We start from the raw sequence: 13,472 nt of genomic DNA, 5'->3' as shown, positions 1-13,472 counted from the left end.
CACCATCAACAAATAAAGTTTAATCATTAAGCCTTCCAGAACGCATGAGCGTGTCACGTTTGAGAAGTAATTTCTGTTTTTAGACGCACAAACTACATATGTGTAAATTATTACCAACTTTTGCATTTATCGTCTGGTAGGCTTATAGACATGTAGTCGGTGTCGTGGTCTCAATTGCACGTACCGTCTTAAAATATGGAGTAGAATATTTTTGTCTCATTTGAAAAGTTTCAAATTGACTTTATTGGAAAAATTTGAAAATCGGAAAGGGAGGACCCGTAACACTCCCCTGGGTACACCCCTGGCTATTACTAAGTCGCAATTTCAAAAGTGAATGAAAACGATTCCATTGAAATGAATAATGTACGTAACTGCGTTGAAACACGTCACTACATACAGGAGTACCTTTGTTTACAATATTTTCCTCATTAGCATAAGCGATACAGTTTCTAATAGAGCAACAAAAACATTAGTTTTGAACATTGAAAGGGCACAGCACGATTAACTGCATGTCCCAAGGAATATCAGCTTGCTGTATTGAATACTTTTGGGTGACGCGGGTTTAATAACTCAACATTTTACAAAGAATATAAGAGCTCATTAGCACCTTTGCCACCAAGAAATATTGCAGTTTTTGAAAGCCAATTTCCCCTCGAATATTACACCCAAAGAACCAATCATTTAACTAATTACTAAGTTTCAAAAGCTCTTTTAATGTTTGTTGTCATTTCGTGTCTAATTGCGTGGGAATCTTTAAATGTTACTTGTAAAAAATATAGTACACACGCATCTTTAGACTGCTGATCAACAGTAACGACCTATTTAAAACTTAGAATGTCAAAAATACAAATCTACCGTGCTTTTGTAAAGCGTTTGGTAGCACTTTTCTTAAAACGTCGAAAATGTTTCCTTGAAAATACATGCCTAGAGCAATAGCTAATACGGTAACATCAACAAAAGTATGTTTCTATTCCTAATAATCCTAAGAACCTATAATCTCTGTTAACTCCCAGTATTTTACCAAGAAACTGCTTTACTTACGTTATCCTTTATCGCTTCTTTTATCGTATTTCCTCATTTACATGCCTGTTTACTCTTTCTTTTTAAATGAAAGTTGCGCGAGAGGAATTTCCCAGTGACTTTGAAACGACCTTTCTGCTGCACAACTTCAGCTGGATCTGCGTAGCTTTGTCAATTGAGAAAGGTCTAAAAGTTGCTAAAATTTTTGCATCTAAATTGACAGGAGAATCAGTCACTGAGTGAATAGGAGACAAAAATCAATGATGTGACAGCCTATCGAGATACGTAGATACTTGGGAATAACAAGGGTAGCAAGTAAAGAAACTTAACTTAGTAGCTTAAGACTAATGTAATAGTTTATCCATTTTCCAGCAAAACACTACACTACGAAAACTGACAGCGAAATCAATGAATATTTGCTGCTTGGGCAGTGATGAAACTTCTGCTAGTTTACACGACCAAGTCCTCGGCGTTTGCGTATAACTGCGTCTTGTCGAACATCTTCATGTTGACCAGCCGCTTAAGATGAAAACATAATTACCTCATCAGTATGATAAGTTAACTTACAGCTACACCACACAAATAGAGGCAGGAGGCAGACCAGTTGGCTATTTACAAAGTGTGAGCCAGGATTTGAACTCGGGACAACCGAGAAACAAATCCCGCTAATGGCAGGGTGGAGGCCTTGAACTCGGGACCTTCGGATTACAACACCAGCGCCCTAAACCACTCGGCCACGCTGCCTTCAGAAAAGGATCTACTATTATCGTGCTCGATGTTACTCCAGAGCAACTTACTCCAGAGGGCGTTGCCAGGTTGTTAATTCATAGTGATTGCATCAGTTAGCAAGGTCGTAGATGATTGGGTGAATAATTAATTGTTTCCTCTGGTTCATCAGACGTTCTCGATAAAACAAGTTAAAAACAATGTGCCTTTGTCTTACCTTGTGTTGGTTCTCCATATCCTTAAGCTGGTTTTTTAAATCAGTGAATGTTGGCCTTTTATCCGGGTCATTTTCCCAGCATTTCATCATTATCTGATACCTGGGATAAAGAAGAACTTCTGATGGACTGTTTCAATAAATTTCGATGTCACGCGTAGTTCCAAATACCGACCACTTTTGCTTAAATTGCTTTCGGAAAGAATTTCCCTTTTCCCCTTAGCAAGAACGAAAGTTATAAAATGCGAGTGTACCCCAGGAGGTACTTCGGCACAGCTGTGTTAGGAGGTGCGAATCGTCAGGCTCAAAAAGGTCTTATCAAGCTAAAGTACCCCCCCCCCCCCCCCAATTTGAAAAAAAAAAAAAAAAGAAAAGAAAGAAAGAAAGAAAGAAAAAAGAAAAAAAAAAAGATCAAATGAAATTAATCAATGCCCTAGAATGCAAACCGAAAAAGGTTGTTTTTCTCTGCATAAAAATAACTAATTAAAAAACAGAACATCAAAAGTATTCCAGACAGGTTTTGCATTAATCTTGTTTTATTCATTATATATATCTCAATCTTTTGGCAGACAGCAGTCATTCCTAAATCGCTAAGAAAGGAAGTCTGCTTGCCATTTGTATGCAAATTATGTCTGTCCGGCGGAGCCCAGCACTGTCATACATGAACCTGAGTAGTCCTCCCCACCCCACCCTACAGGGCAATATACATGTTGTTTGCAGGAGACAGTCAGTTAAAATTCTGAACTCACGAATAACAGCCACTGCCAATACATGCGAGGTTAAGTTCCACTAGGCGGTCTGCGATTACATTATTGCATAATTGACCATAGCTCGACGTATCATAATTGCGATAACATGTGCACTGCAGCCCTCCAAAAAGCGCTCTCGCTGCTGGTTTGATTTTCAAGAAGCAAAACTTACAATTTCTCACCCACATGTTGTGGTTTGGGCATTCGTTTCCCTTCCTGAAGCAGGCTTGCAATTTTTCTGCCATCCATTCGTGGATACGGTGAGCCACCTATAAAAAAGCAGCAACGTCTCGAGTTTATTGGTAAAACCGCAGGAACGGTTGACTTTGTTTGTCGGAATTATGATTGCTGCCTCCAACACAAACGAAGTAACGGCATGTATTAATGAAAGAGGCATGTAATACCCAATCACTACTTCGATTAAAAGTAATTTACAAAAGCTGTCAAAAAAGTGGAAACTGTTTTTTCTGTATTTCCATTGATTAGTGGGAGAACATTTGCTCCTGAAACATGATTACGACTGGTATTTTCGATGTATTTTTGTTTGTTTGTTTGTTTTCTTAAAAATTTTGTCGTGTTGCAGTAATTCATTTTCTGGAAAATTTCTGTTTGTTTTCCCGAACTGTGTAGAAAACCCATCAAAGTAATGTATACTTAAGAGTCCCTGTCCATAAAAATGGAAAATAACTCGGCAAGGGTCGAAAATTCGATTTCGCTCATATTTTCATGGTAGATAGGCTAGGGCATGACAAAAACTACTGGATAGTTTTTTTGGCAAAATATCCTTTTATTTCAAAGAAATATGCAAATTACCAAATTCCGTTAAAATCGTCATTTAACGCACCATTTTATTACACAAGTTTGAGAGCCTCGCATGCAAAACCACATCGTTCTTCCGTCTTTAAAACACTCAAATATTTTTGTGCAATGTTTAAATGTGTACTGGGTTGATTTTAGGGAATGTTGCGTTGTCTTTTTGGGTGCAAAATAATTAAATTTCGAAGACATGTATTTCATTCACTTAAAAGTACTTCGTGAATCTAATTAATTTTCACCATGTGCGAAACCTTCAAATGGATCAAGCTTCTGGTGGTTGAATCGCAGAAGGATGGTCTACAGATTCCTGTAAAAATTTCTTTGGGCAAATAATTGTGAGCGACGCGAGAACTTTTCAAAGTACGTCAAAAATGCAAATATTTGACCATCCGTCGTCAAATTTCAATTTACGGCTTAGACGTATATTTTGGCATGTGCCACACGACTTGACCTATAATAAGTTGAAATAGACACAGAGCTGATAATTTCGAAATGTTCTAACCTTATTTGCTGTAAAAGGCAGGTCCAAAGCCGATTTGACGTGTTTCTCTCACCATTCGTCACACATAAAGCAGAAGTTTGCTTTTGTTTACACAAGGTGTACATCCGATGTACATCGCCTACTGTCAACCTATTATTGGTCGAATACTGTGAATCTGTCACCATCTTTCCGCGCTTATGAACATCACTGCATCTAAGTCTAAAATGGCTGAGTCATTTGTAGATAGTTGCTTGCTTTACGCTTCGCCAAAATATTGCGTTTGATCGATTGCTGACCATTGCTGATAAGCGTATCGGCGCAGAACAATCTTACAGCCGTTATTTGTTCGTCACGCAATGCTGTCACGGCATATGCTGCACATTTTGATCTATTTTGTATAGAGTACTCTCAGGATAAGTGAAACAATTTAATCATTGTTTATGTGTTTGTTCATATATACAATAATATGTGTATATTTATATAATCGTGTTCTATAATGTACGTGGCGTCGGTCCAAATCACGTTTGTTGTACGTTCTGACGTTTCAGACAACAGCTGATAAAGCTAGTGCCTGTACTCACTAGAATTTTAAGAAAATCGCCATAAACAAATTATAGATCAATGAAGCAAGAACTAGCTGAAATAAAAATAGGAAATCACAACGTGTCTAATTCGTGAGAAAAGCAGACTAAATTTAATTAGTAATTGCGTGAGTAAATAGCCCTGGCCATGTCATTTTATTTGGTGTATTTTGTTTGCTTAGTGGCAAGGCATTAGTATGTAACAGAAAATAGTGGACTGTTGTCAATACAGTCTAAAATTATCGTCAGTAAAATATTGTAAATAAAACACCTATTGACCGGTTACCTCCGCGGCCACCATTTGGTCATTCCGATAAGGGTTTCATTATTGTCTTTACCCCGATTAAGCGGCCACCCAAAATTTAAGAACTTTGTTTTGGAAAGGGCGATGGCAGATAAGAGTTTGAAATTGAAGGTGCATGACGAGTGATAATTCAAACACACGTCTATCATGATTGTCTTGAATTGACTCCACGTTCACCAAGAAATTTATAGCCCGACAGTGAAAAATTAAATATTCAAGGTACACCAATCTCTATTTAAGCGGCTAGCCCCATTAAGCGGTCACCACCCATTTCCCCGAGGATAGCCCACTGTATTACATGTAAACCAAAAATAATTGCATAGCGCGGAAAGACCTAGGTATGAGTTTAGCGTTACAGTATTACGCAGGGGCATGTAGGTAGCGGTGGTCGAGTAAAAGATAACAACAGGGGCAATGGTAAACTATTCATTCTTTTCATTTCTTAATTCAATCTCTTCCTACTCAACACGATTGTGTGCTCCCAGTGATTCCAAGCCTTACGGAGCCTTACGTATTAGGATAGAAATTGTCCTACCCTTACCCCCTAAAATGGGATGACAGCATTGCGTGACGAACAAGGAACCGCTGCAAGCAAGGATTCAAGCCATCAAACCATGATGATCAAAAGTAATATTTTGGTGTAGTGCAAAGCAAGCAGCTATCTACAAATGACTTAGCCGTTTTTGACTTAGATGCAGTGGTGATCATATGTTTCGAAAGATGGTCACAGATTCATGGTATTCGATCGTTAAATAAGTTGACAGTTGGCGATGTACATCGGATGTACACCTTGTGTTAACAAAAGCAAACTTCTGCTTTGTGTGCGACGAATGGTGAGAGAAACACGTCAAATTGCCTTTGGACCTGCCTTTTACAGCAAATAAGGTTAGAACATTTCGAAATTATCAGCTCTGTGTCTATTTCAACTTATTATAGGTCAAGTCGTGTGGCACATGCTAAAATATACGTCTGAGCCGTAAATTGAAATTTGATGACGGATGGTCAAATATTTGCAGTTTTGACGTACTTTGAAAAGCTCTCGCGTCGCTCACAATTATTTGCCCAAAGAAATTTTTACAGGAATCTGTAGACCATCCTTCTGCGATTCAACCACCAGAAGCTTGATCCATTTGAAGGTTTCGCACATGGTGAAAATTAATTAGATTCACGAAGTACTTTTAAGTGAATGAAATACATGTCTTCGAAATTTAATTATTTTGCACCCAAAAAGACAACGCAACATTCCCTAAAATCAACCCAGTACACATTTAAACATTGCACAAAAATATTTGAGTGTTTTAAAGACGGAAGAACGATGTGGTTTTGCATGCGAGGCTCTCAAACTTGTGAAATAAAATGGTGCGTTAAATGACGATTTTAACGGAATTTGGTAATTTGCATATTTCCTTGAAATAAAAGGATATTTTGCCAAAAAAAAAACTATCCAGTAGTTTTTGTCATGCCCTAGCCTATCTACCATGAAAATATGAGCGAAATCGAATTTTCGGCCCTTGCCGTGAAATTAAGAATTTGTCTGATTTTTACAGGCATGCACTCTTAAGATGTTACCTATCGTAAAAATCTCGTAAAGGACAACTCCATAGCTCCATCTGTAAATAAATAAAATGAATAATAACTGAACATTAAGACAATGACAATGAGAATGACAATTGATATTCAAACAATTTGGTTGAAAATATTTTTCACGGTCACATTACACAATTAAGTTGTGGTGTAGTGAATAATTATACCATTCATTTCTCAAACAGCAAGCTTCATGGATTGAACATAAAATGCAATCCTTGTTCAATACAATCTTCTTTCACTTATCAGGGTTGGCAACTTAGAATAGGCTAACAGAAAGTTCAATTGCTTGCTTTTTTTCAATGTGTATCACGTCAGCAATAAATTGCATAAATAACGGTGGCGTGAACGAAGGTGACAGATATTGTTTTAGTTTTCACGCTATTAATATCTTCATATTCTATCTGACTACGCGAATTTTAAAATCCTTAAGTCAATCTTGAGATCTGTCTTCGATTTTTCGGAAGTACCAATAGAGAGGCTCATGATCACTTCTTACATAAAGTTTACTGTTGGTAACTTTCTGTGGTTCTTATGGAACCATTGGCCAGTCGTGCGTTAATGTACTTACACATCACTTTTGGTGGTGTACGTTCCATACAACAGCGCTTCATAAGCAGTCCATTTGACTGGAAGACGGCCCTGAAGATTGAAGTAGTTCGTGAACAATTCAATTTCAATGTAAACTATGAACACATTTCTAGCAGAACTTCGTCAAGGTATAGTCTTGAACACGAAAACAAATTGCCGCCTGTCTGCGTCTTTAATGATTTCTCCTGGCTGGTAAGTTTTTGTACTGTAACGGCAGCATTAGTCACTCGTCTAGTAGCTACAAGCTATAACAAGGGAAGATCAAGGTAAGAAAGGTACATGTTCCTCGAGCTTTTCTTGGTTACGACCAAACTGGTCGACTTAGAAAGACTGCGATCCACCTCAAGCTTGGAAAAAGTCTTTACGCAATTTGCGCATTCTTATGTTCCGTCTATTTTGCAATGTAGTGAGAAGGAGAAGGAAATAAAGACTCCTTACAGATTCCGAGGGGGAACGATGGTCTTCATCAGATTAAAAGGTGAGTGCCTGCACCAATTGGTAACAAATTTGACAGGTAATCTCACTCTTGTGGCAAGATACAGTCGCAATAAATGTGAAGGTAATCTTGACAAGAGACCCGATCCCACCTGAGCTCTTGGGCCAATAACTATGAACCTAGCACACGATTCGCGAGGAATTACGCGGACATTTAGAATATTGGATTGCTGATTGGGCTTTTACAATAAGAAATAGAAAACTGTTAAGTTATGCACAGCAAGTGTGAAATCGTGGAGCCATAGCCAGCTGGTCGGGTAGCAACTCTCGTAAGGTCTATCATAAATGGCTTGATACCCTTTGAGAGGACGATAGGACACAAAATAGAAACAATTCGGTTCTTAGGGTTGTTACCTTTGTCTTTTTTTCATAAATGTTGTCCTGCTGAACATCTCTAGCCATTCCAAAGTCTGTCACTTTACACGTTTCTCTTTCACCAACCAACACATTACGAGCTGCCAGGTCTCGGTGGATAATCTGTTACAAACGGAATACTATTTAATAAGTCTGAAACTAACATGGCCACTAAAACCCATGAGAACTAGTGAGGTATAACCAATAAAATAACATAAATAACGCTTTAAATGCAGGAAAATCCGGTAATGCTTCAATACTTCATAATAAAAGTTTGTTGCAAACTGGGCTTTAATTTTCCCTTTAGTAGAAGCCGTTTCGTTAATTTCATGATTTCTGTTGTGAAGAGATTTTTCGAACACCTGATTATGGAAAGTGGGGCTAAAAGATTGTTAACATATCAGTTTAACATACAGATTTTGAAGAAAGGTAATTCATGCCATCAGCGATTTGCCAAGCAAACTTCATCAGCTGTTGTGACGTCAGACTTGTTTGTGGTTTGATATCCGGGTCTTTGTAATAAGTGTCATTCAGTCCACGGCTCTTTCTTAGGTATCCCAACAAGTCTCCATAAGGTACATACTCGATTATCACCATTAGAGGCTCTGGAAAAGTATGGACATTCAAAAATAACTGTTTCAAACTGCTGTGAAATACTTGGACTAATTTCCTTTATACTTGAAATAGCCTAGAAAAAGATACATTTAATTTTTTCCGCAAACATGCTAGATTCTTTGTGCATGGAACTTATTAGCAACTTATTGTCTATTCTTAAATCTAATAAATGGTCTTCTATGACAGGACGTACCATCAATGTTACATATTTGACATGTTCAATTCGCAATTTTTAAACAAGTTTACCAGTTTCTGTGACACATCCCAGTAGTTTGATGACGTGAGGATGTGGTTTGAGCTGCTTCATTGTGTCAAGTTCTCTCAGTAAATCTCTCCTGTCTGATTCGGGAGAATTATCTGGAAAAGAACAAAACTTGAATCAGGCAAAAATGTTGTGCCAGTTTAATAAATTAAATTCATGCTTTAAAAATACGTAACGTTATCTCCTGACGTGGCAATATATTTCTAATCTACAATATGAACGTCAGCGTTTCGTCATCAAGTCTTATAAATTACTGAGACCACAGCCTTAATAACAATGAAACAGATCTGGCAAAAAACAAACAGGCAAATAAAGATAATCAAAGTAAAAGACTTTTCAAACGGACACTAGGAAAAATGGATGACTCCTCTGCAACGAATTTTGATTTGAAGTACTGAACGCCAACTGCAACAATTCAGAAACCGAATTCTGCAGGTTGAAAGAGTTTCTAAGCAAAATTATTCGCGAACTAAGAAAAAGTAGTTAATGAACCCTAACAATACCTAACAGAAAAAAAGAACAAAGACTTACATTTCAGCATTTTGACGGCAACTGTCGTCTTTCCAGGCCTGCCCCGAAGTCCTGTTGCTGTTCCCTTGGCAACCTGACCAAAAGCGCCTTTACCAATTATCTTTTCTATTGTCACTTGCTGCTTTTCAACTTCCCAAGAACGTGTTGATGGATGAAGAGGCGCGTACTCAGCACTTTGAACAACACGTTGTGTTTCTTCGTTGGCTGTAGTTGCTTTTGATAGGTCCATGTATTCTGAGCGAGGCTGGGTAGAGTTACGCGGAACAGAACTACTAGATTGAAGATCGTCCAGTGCCATTTCATTCTAGAAAAGTATGTAAGAGATATGTGTTTTCCGCAGCATCTTTTAAAGGAGCTATCTCACGATATTTAAAATATTTTTTACTGGGGTATTCAGTCAAAGAATGCTCGAGAAAAGAGTCTTGCAAGAGAGCAAAGCAACACAGTAGAAATAAAAAACCGAGAATAGACAAGGAAGTTTAGAAGAAAGGAGCTTTACAAGCCTTGAAAATGTTCATTTTTTTTCAAGATTCGCCGTTTGTGACCTATCTCCTCTAAAACACACTTATAATTCCAGTGAAACCGCTCATAACTGCTGTCTACAATCCATTTTCTCCCTAACCCCTCCTCCAGCCCGCTCCTCAGGACATACATCAAAGAGTTATCTTGTGCTATCTGCATCGCTCCCTAAGACACAGAAGAGTTTGACGAGTTTCGGTATATTGATCCCCATGACAAATACGTTTGCTTCGGTTTGTATAGCGCGGTTGAACAAACTGTTTGTAAAATTAGGTACAGTCTACTTTCTTAGGTCCCCTTCCTTCCTAAAATAATTATTTCCCCTACTCTCTAAAATCTGATCGTGAACCACCGTCAATTTTCTGTAGCTACCTTTCCAAAGAAATCAACAAACGCACACCAATAAGCGGGCACCGTCAATGTTTTTCTGCAGTTCTATAGATCTCCATGGAGTTTCTTCCGTATGGAAAATTTCCTTCACAGTATGCCGATAAATGGAGGCAGCGATTTGCATCCTTACTAGCACTATTGCTCGGCAACGGCCTTACAATAGCGCCCCACTAGTATTTTAACTTTATACGACAAACAAAACCTAACCAGCCTTTGTGCAATCAAAAATTACGTGGTATAACTGCTTTACTGCTTTCAATAAATGACTTACGTCATAAACACCTCTCTCTTCTTTATAGCGCCTGAATTAAGAAACAAGCAGGGATTCAAAGAATGATATTTGAACATTTGAAAATTTGAAAATTGGTATTTGGACTTTTCAAACTCATTAATAATTGATCGAGTTAAAATAAAGAAATCATCATCGTGACGGTGTTTAAATATCTGATCTTACGTGTAATTAACACAGATTTTACCATTTTATTTCTCCGTTTTCTCCTTAGTTTTGGTTTCCATTGAGAAGATATATCAAAAACTCAAGACAGTGTTTGACCACATTTCCAAGTATCTCAAAGATCGTCAAAAATACTCCTTTGCACATCGTATTTTCAAATCTCTTCTCGGTATTTGAAAAAGTGGTCAAACACGGTTATTCGTGTTTGATATATTACACCATTAGCAATCAAAGGAACAACTGTTACAAAGACAAAGCTAAGTATAACTCGCAACAAATCTTGAAAAACTTGAAGAGATTCTCTTGGCATTACTGATCAGCTGTGAGCTCTTTTTTACTCCACAAGTGAAAACCACCCTACCTCTGTTTTCCAGCAGTGCCTAAGAAAGAACAAAAAAAGACAATTGAGCTTCATAATGGGGACAATAGACATGTAGCAATGAGACGGCTGCGAAGGAAAATAGTGCACTCTAAAATGTGAAAACTGACTTACCTTTCTTGTGTAGCCAAACAATGTAAAGAATCAAACCGATGATTATAAACACAAGAACTCCAACTACAGCTGCCCAGATAACGTCATTGCACGAGCACTTGCATTCTTCAGGAGCTATGAAAGAAAAATGAAAACCACCCCGTTAACTTGACTACGTTATGTTGATCGATGTTATTGGCAAAATGCATACAAAATTATCCAGTCAGTTCATTTATCCTGTTATAGCAAAAAAATTTCCCGTTCCCAATACCTACATGCGTCTTCATGAAAAGGAATACTTCACTGATTTATAATACTTCCCAAGCACGTAACATCAGGCGGTCGACAAAAAAAAAATGATTTGAATGGATGCGTGAAGGTTTCAAGGCGAAAGTACATTCTGGGCGTGTCTACGTATTGTATAAATTTGAGGCAGCGAAAAATCGCGAATTCCAGCCAATTGCAGCCATTGTAATTGCCCGTGATCGTACGGCTGTTAGTTTAAGGCTACGGTAGCAGTTTCCCCTACGAGGTTTAAGAAAGCTCAGCAAGGTGGCTATCGCTAAGGCAACCAAAATACTTGAAAAATCCCTGCTTTTAAAACGTTATGGAAATGGAAAGCTGTTTTGATTTTCTCAGAGGTGATCCGCAAGGATATCGGGAATGAAGAACCAATCACAGTCTCCAATTCCTTGGTTATAGATACGTTAATGAAAACAGTTGTCTTAAACTACTATCAAAATAAAGACAAATTGTTGTACCTTTAGTGCCTGATGTGCCCGTTGGTGCAGCAGAAACTTGTTCAATGGAGTTGGGATCGACTTTAAATCCGTCAAAATTATCTTCCTTTGCGGCCGTTTTCAGAACATTCAACACCTCACTAACGACTGCGCTTTGATTGAATTTCATCTCGAAATCTACGATAACACTACCACACCTAAAAAGAAAAAGGTCTCATTACACTGTGAAAAACCTAAACAGGAATGATAACTTCCTGAACTTTCACTATGGCTGAATCATGACAAAAAGTTATTAGAATGGTTAAACGATTTTAGAGCAACAAGTGGACGGCTAAATCAACGTCTTTTAAATATATATTTGCTATCGTGAAAACCTGTTAAAGGACTGTTTTTTGATGATATCTGCAATGTACTGTGATTGATACGAAAGACAGGAAAATTAATAAATTCTTGTGGATCGAGATCTTTAAAACTTTGATAAAAACAGAGACACAGCGAGTGAAGATCAGTAAAAATTACGAAACAATATATTGAAATGCATGCTCTGCTAGAGTGAAAGGATGGAAAGTTTCCTACGTCACTGATGTCTTCGTTTTGTTATCATCCGGTCTTAGTTCGCTCCCTCACCTAAACTGTATTTACTTATAGCAACTGAAGATGAAGGAGTATATAGCTAACGTCGCTCTGTGAGTGCAGCTCTATGAGTACTAACATGCGCAATTAACCGGCCTTGCTAAACAAGGGCTTAATGATACCCTCTCGTTTATCGTCCTCATTGTCACAAAGTTACGATGTTCCAAGGTACTTTCAGAATATATGCCCCATGACTATGATCCCCCAAAAACAAGAAGAATAGCAAATGATGTATCATACCTACTGTCTAAAGCTTGGGCAGATAAACAACCCAAGTGTCTAACGCGCTCACAAGCCTGAGAATAAAAAAAAACGACTTACTCAGGACCATCTACATCTTTCTTGTTTCCCATACAATAGAAGGCTAAGATGGCTCAAAGAGTTTCCAGCACTTAGATATTGATAGGTCGTTATAACCACTCTTTATCGCTTTATGCTACAATCATAGTATCAAAAAACTGCCCAATCATTAGTAAATACGTTGTTATCATTTTCGTGACACAATAGCAACCATACCATAGCAACAGTATCATCTGCTAAAAACTCCCTTATTTACAGCTTTAGGGCTTATAATTCAAAAACGGCACGGTGAAATTTTTTTTTATATCAACAAATTTTAAAAAGCTTAATGTGACGCAACTTTTGGCAAAGTTTTGAAAAATTACGTACATAGGGTTCAGAGCCACCTCAAAGTTTTGAAAATTTAAGGTGGTTTTGAACCCTATGTAGAGAATTTTTTTTAAAACTTCGCCAAAAGTTGCGTCTTATTATGCTTTTTAAGGCCCGGTTTAAACGTCGCATTTTACATGCGCCGAATCGAATTGCCGAATTAAGTGCATGTAAAATGCGACGTTTAAATCAATTAAATGAGACATATTTCAATTAAATGCGAGTTCAGTCGAATATTCGACTGATCCAGTCAAATACACAACTGAAGTTCG

At 37.8% G+C, this 13,472-nt stretch overlaps 1 protein-coding gene across 1 annotated transcript; it reads right to left on the bottom strand.

Moving 5' to 3' along the window:
• Nucleotides 1–693: 693 nt before the first annotated feature.
• Nucleotides 694–12,875, bottom strand: LOC110040074 (proto-oncogene tyrosine-protein kinase receptor Ret-like). Its single transcript, XM_089294333.1, has 14 exons — nucleotides 12,772–12,875; nucleotides 11,920–12,095; nucleotides 11,180–11,293; nucleotides 11,048–11,066; nucleotides 10,504–10,534; nucleotides 9,324–9,627; nucleotides 8,777–8,887; nucleotides 8,330–8,520; nucleotides 7,916–8,038; nucleotides 7,047–7,117; nucleotides 6,461–6,501; nucleotides 2,882–2,978; nucleotides 1,964–2,063; nucleotides 694–1,539 (listed from the first exon to the last, which is right to left on the bottom strand). The coding sequence occupies exons 2-14, from the start codon at nucleotides 12,065–12,067 to the stop codon at nucleotides 1,471–1,473; spliced, it is 1,419 nt and encodes a 472-aa protein (XP_089150459.1). The 5' UTR covers nucleotides 12,068–12,095; nucleotides 12,772–12,875; the 3' UTR covers nucleotides 694–1,470.
• Nucleotides 12,876–13,472: the final 597 nt, after the last annotated feature.

This window comes from Orbicella faveolata, unplaced genomic scaffold (genome assembly GCF_042242905.1).
Source record: "Orbicella faveolata isolate gen_17 unplaced genomic scaffold, um_ofav_v1 contig_25, whole genome shotgun sequence".
NCBI classification, from domain to species: Eukaryota; Metazoa; Cnidaria; class Anthozoa; order Scleractinia; family Merulinidae; genus Orbicella; species Orbicella faveolata.
Note: the sequence above shows the minus strand (reverse complement) of the source record. Positions and strands in the feature narration are given on the sequence as shown.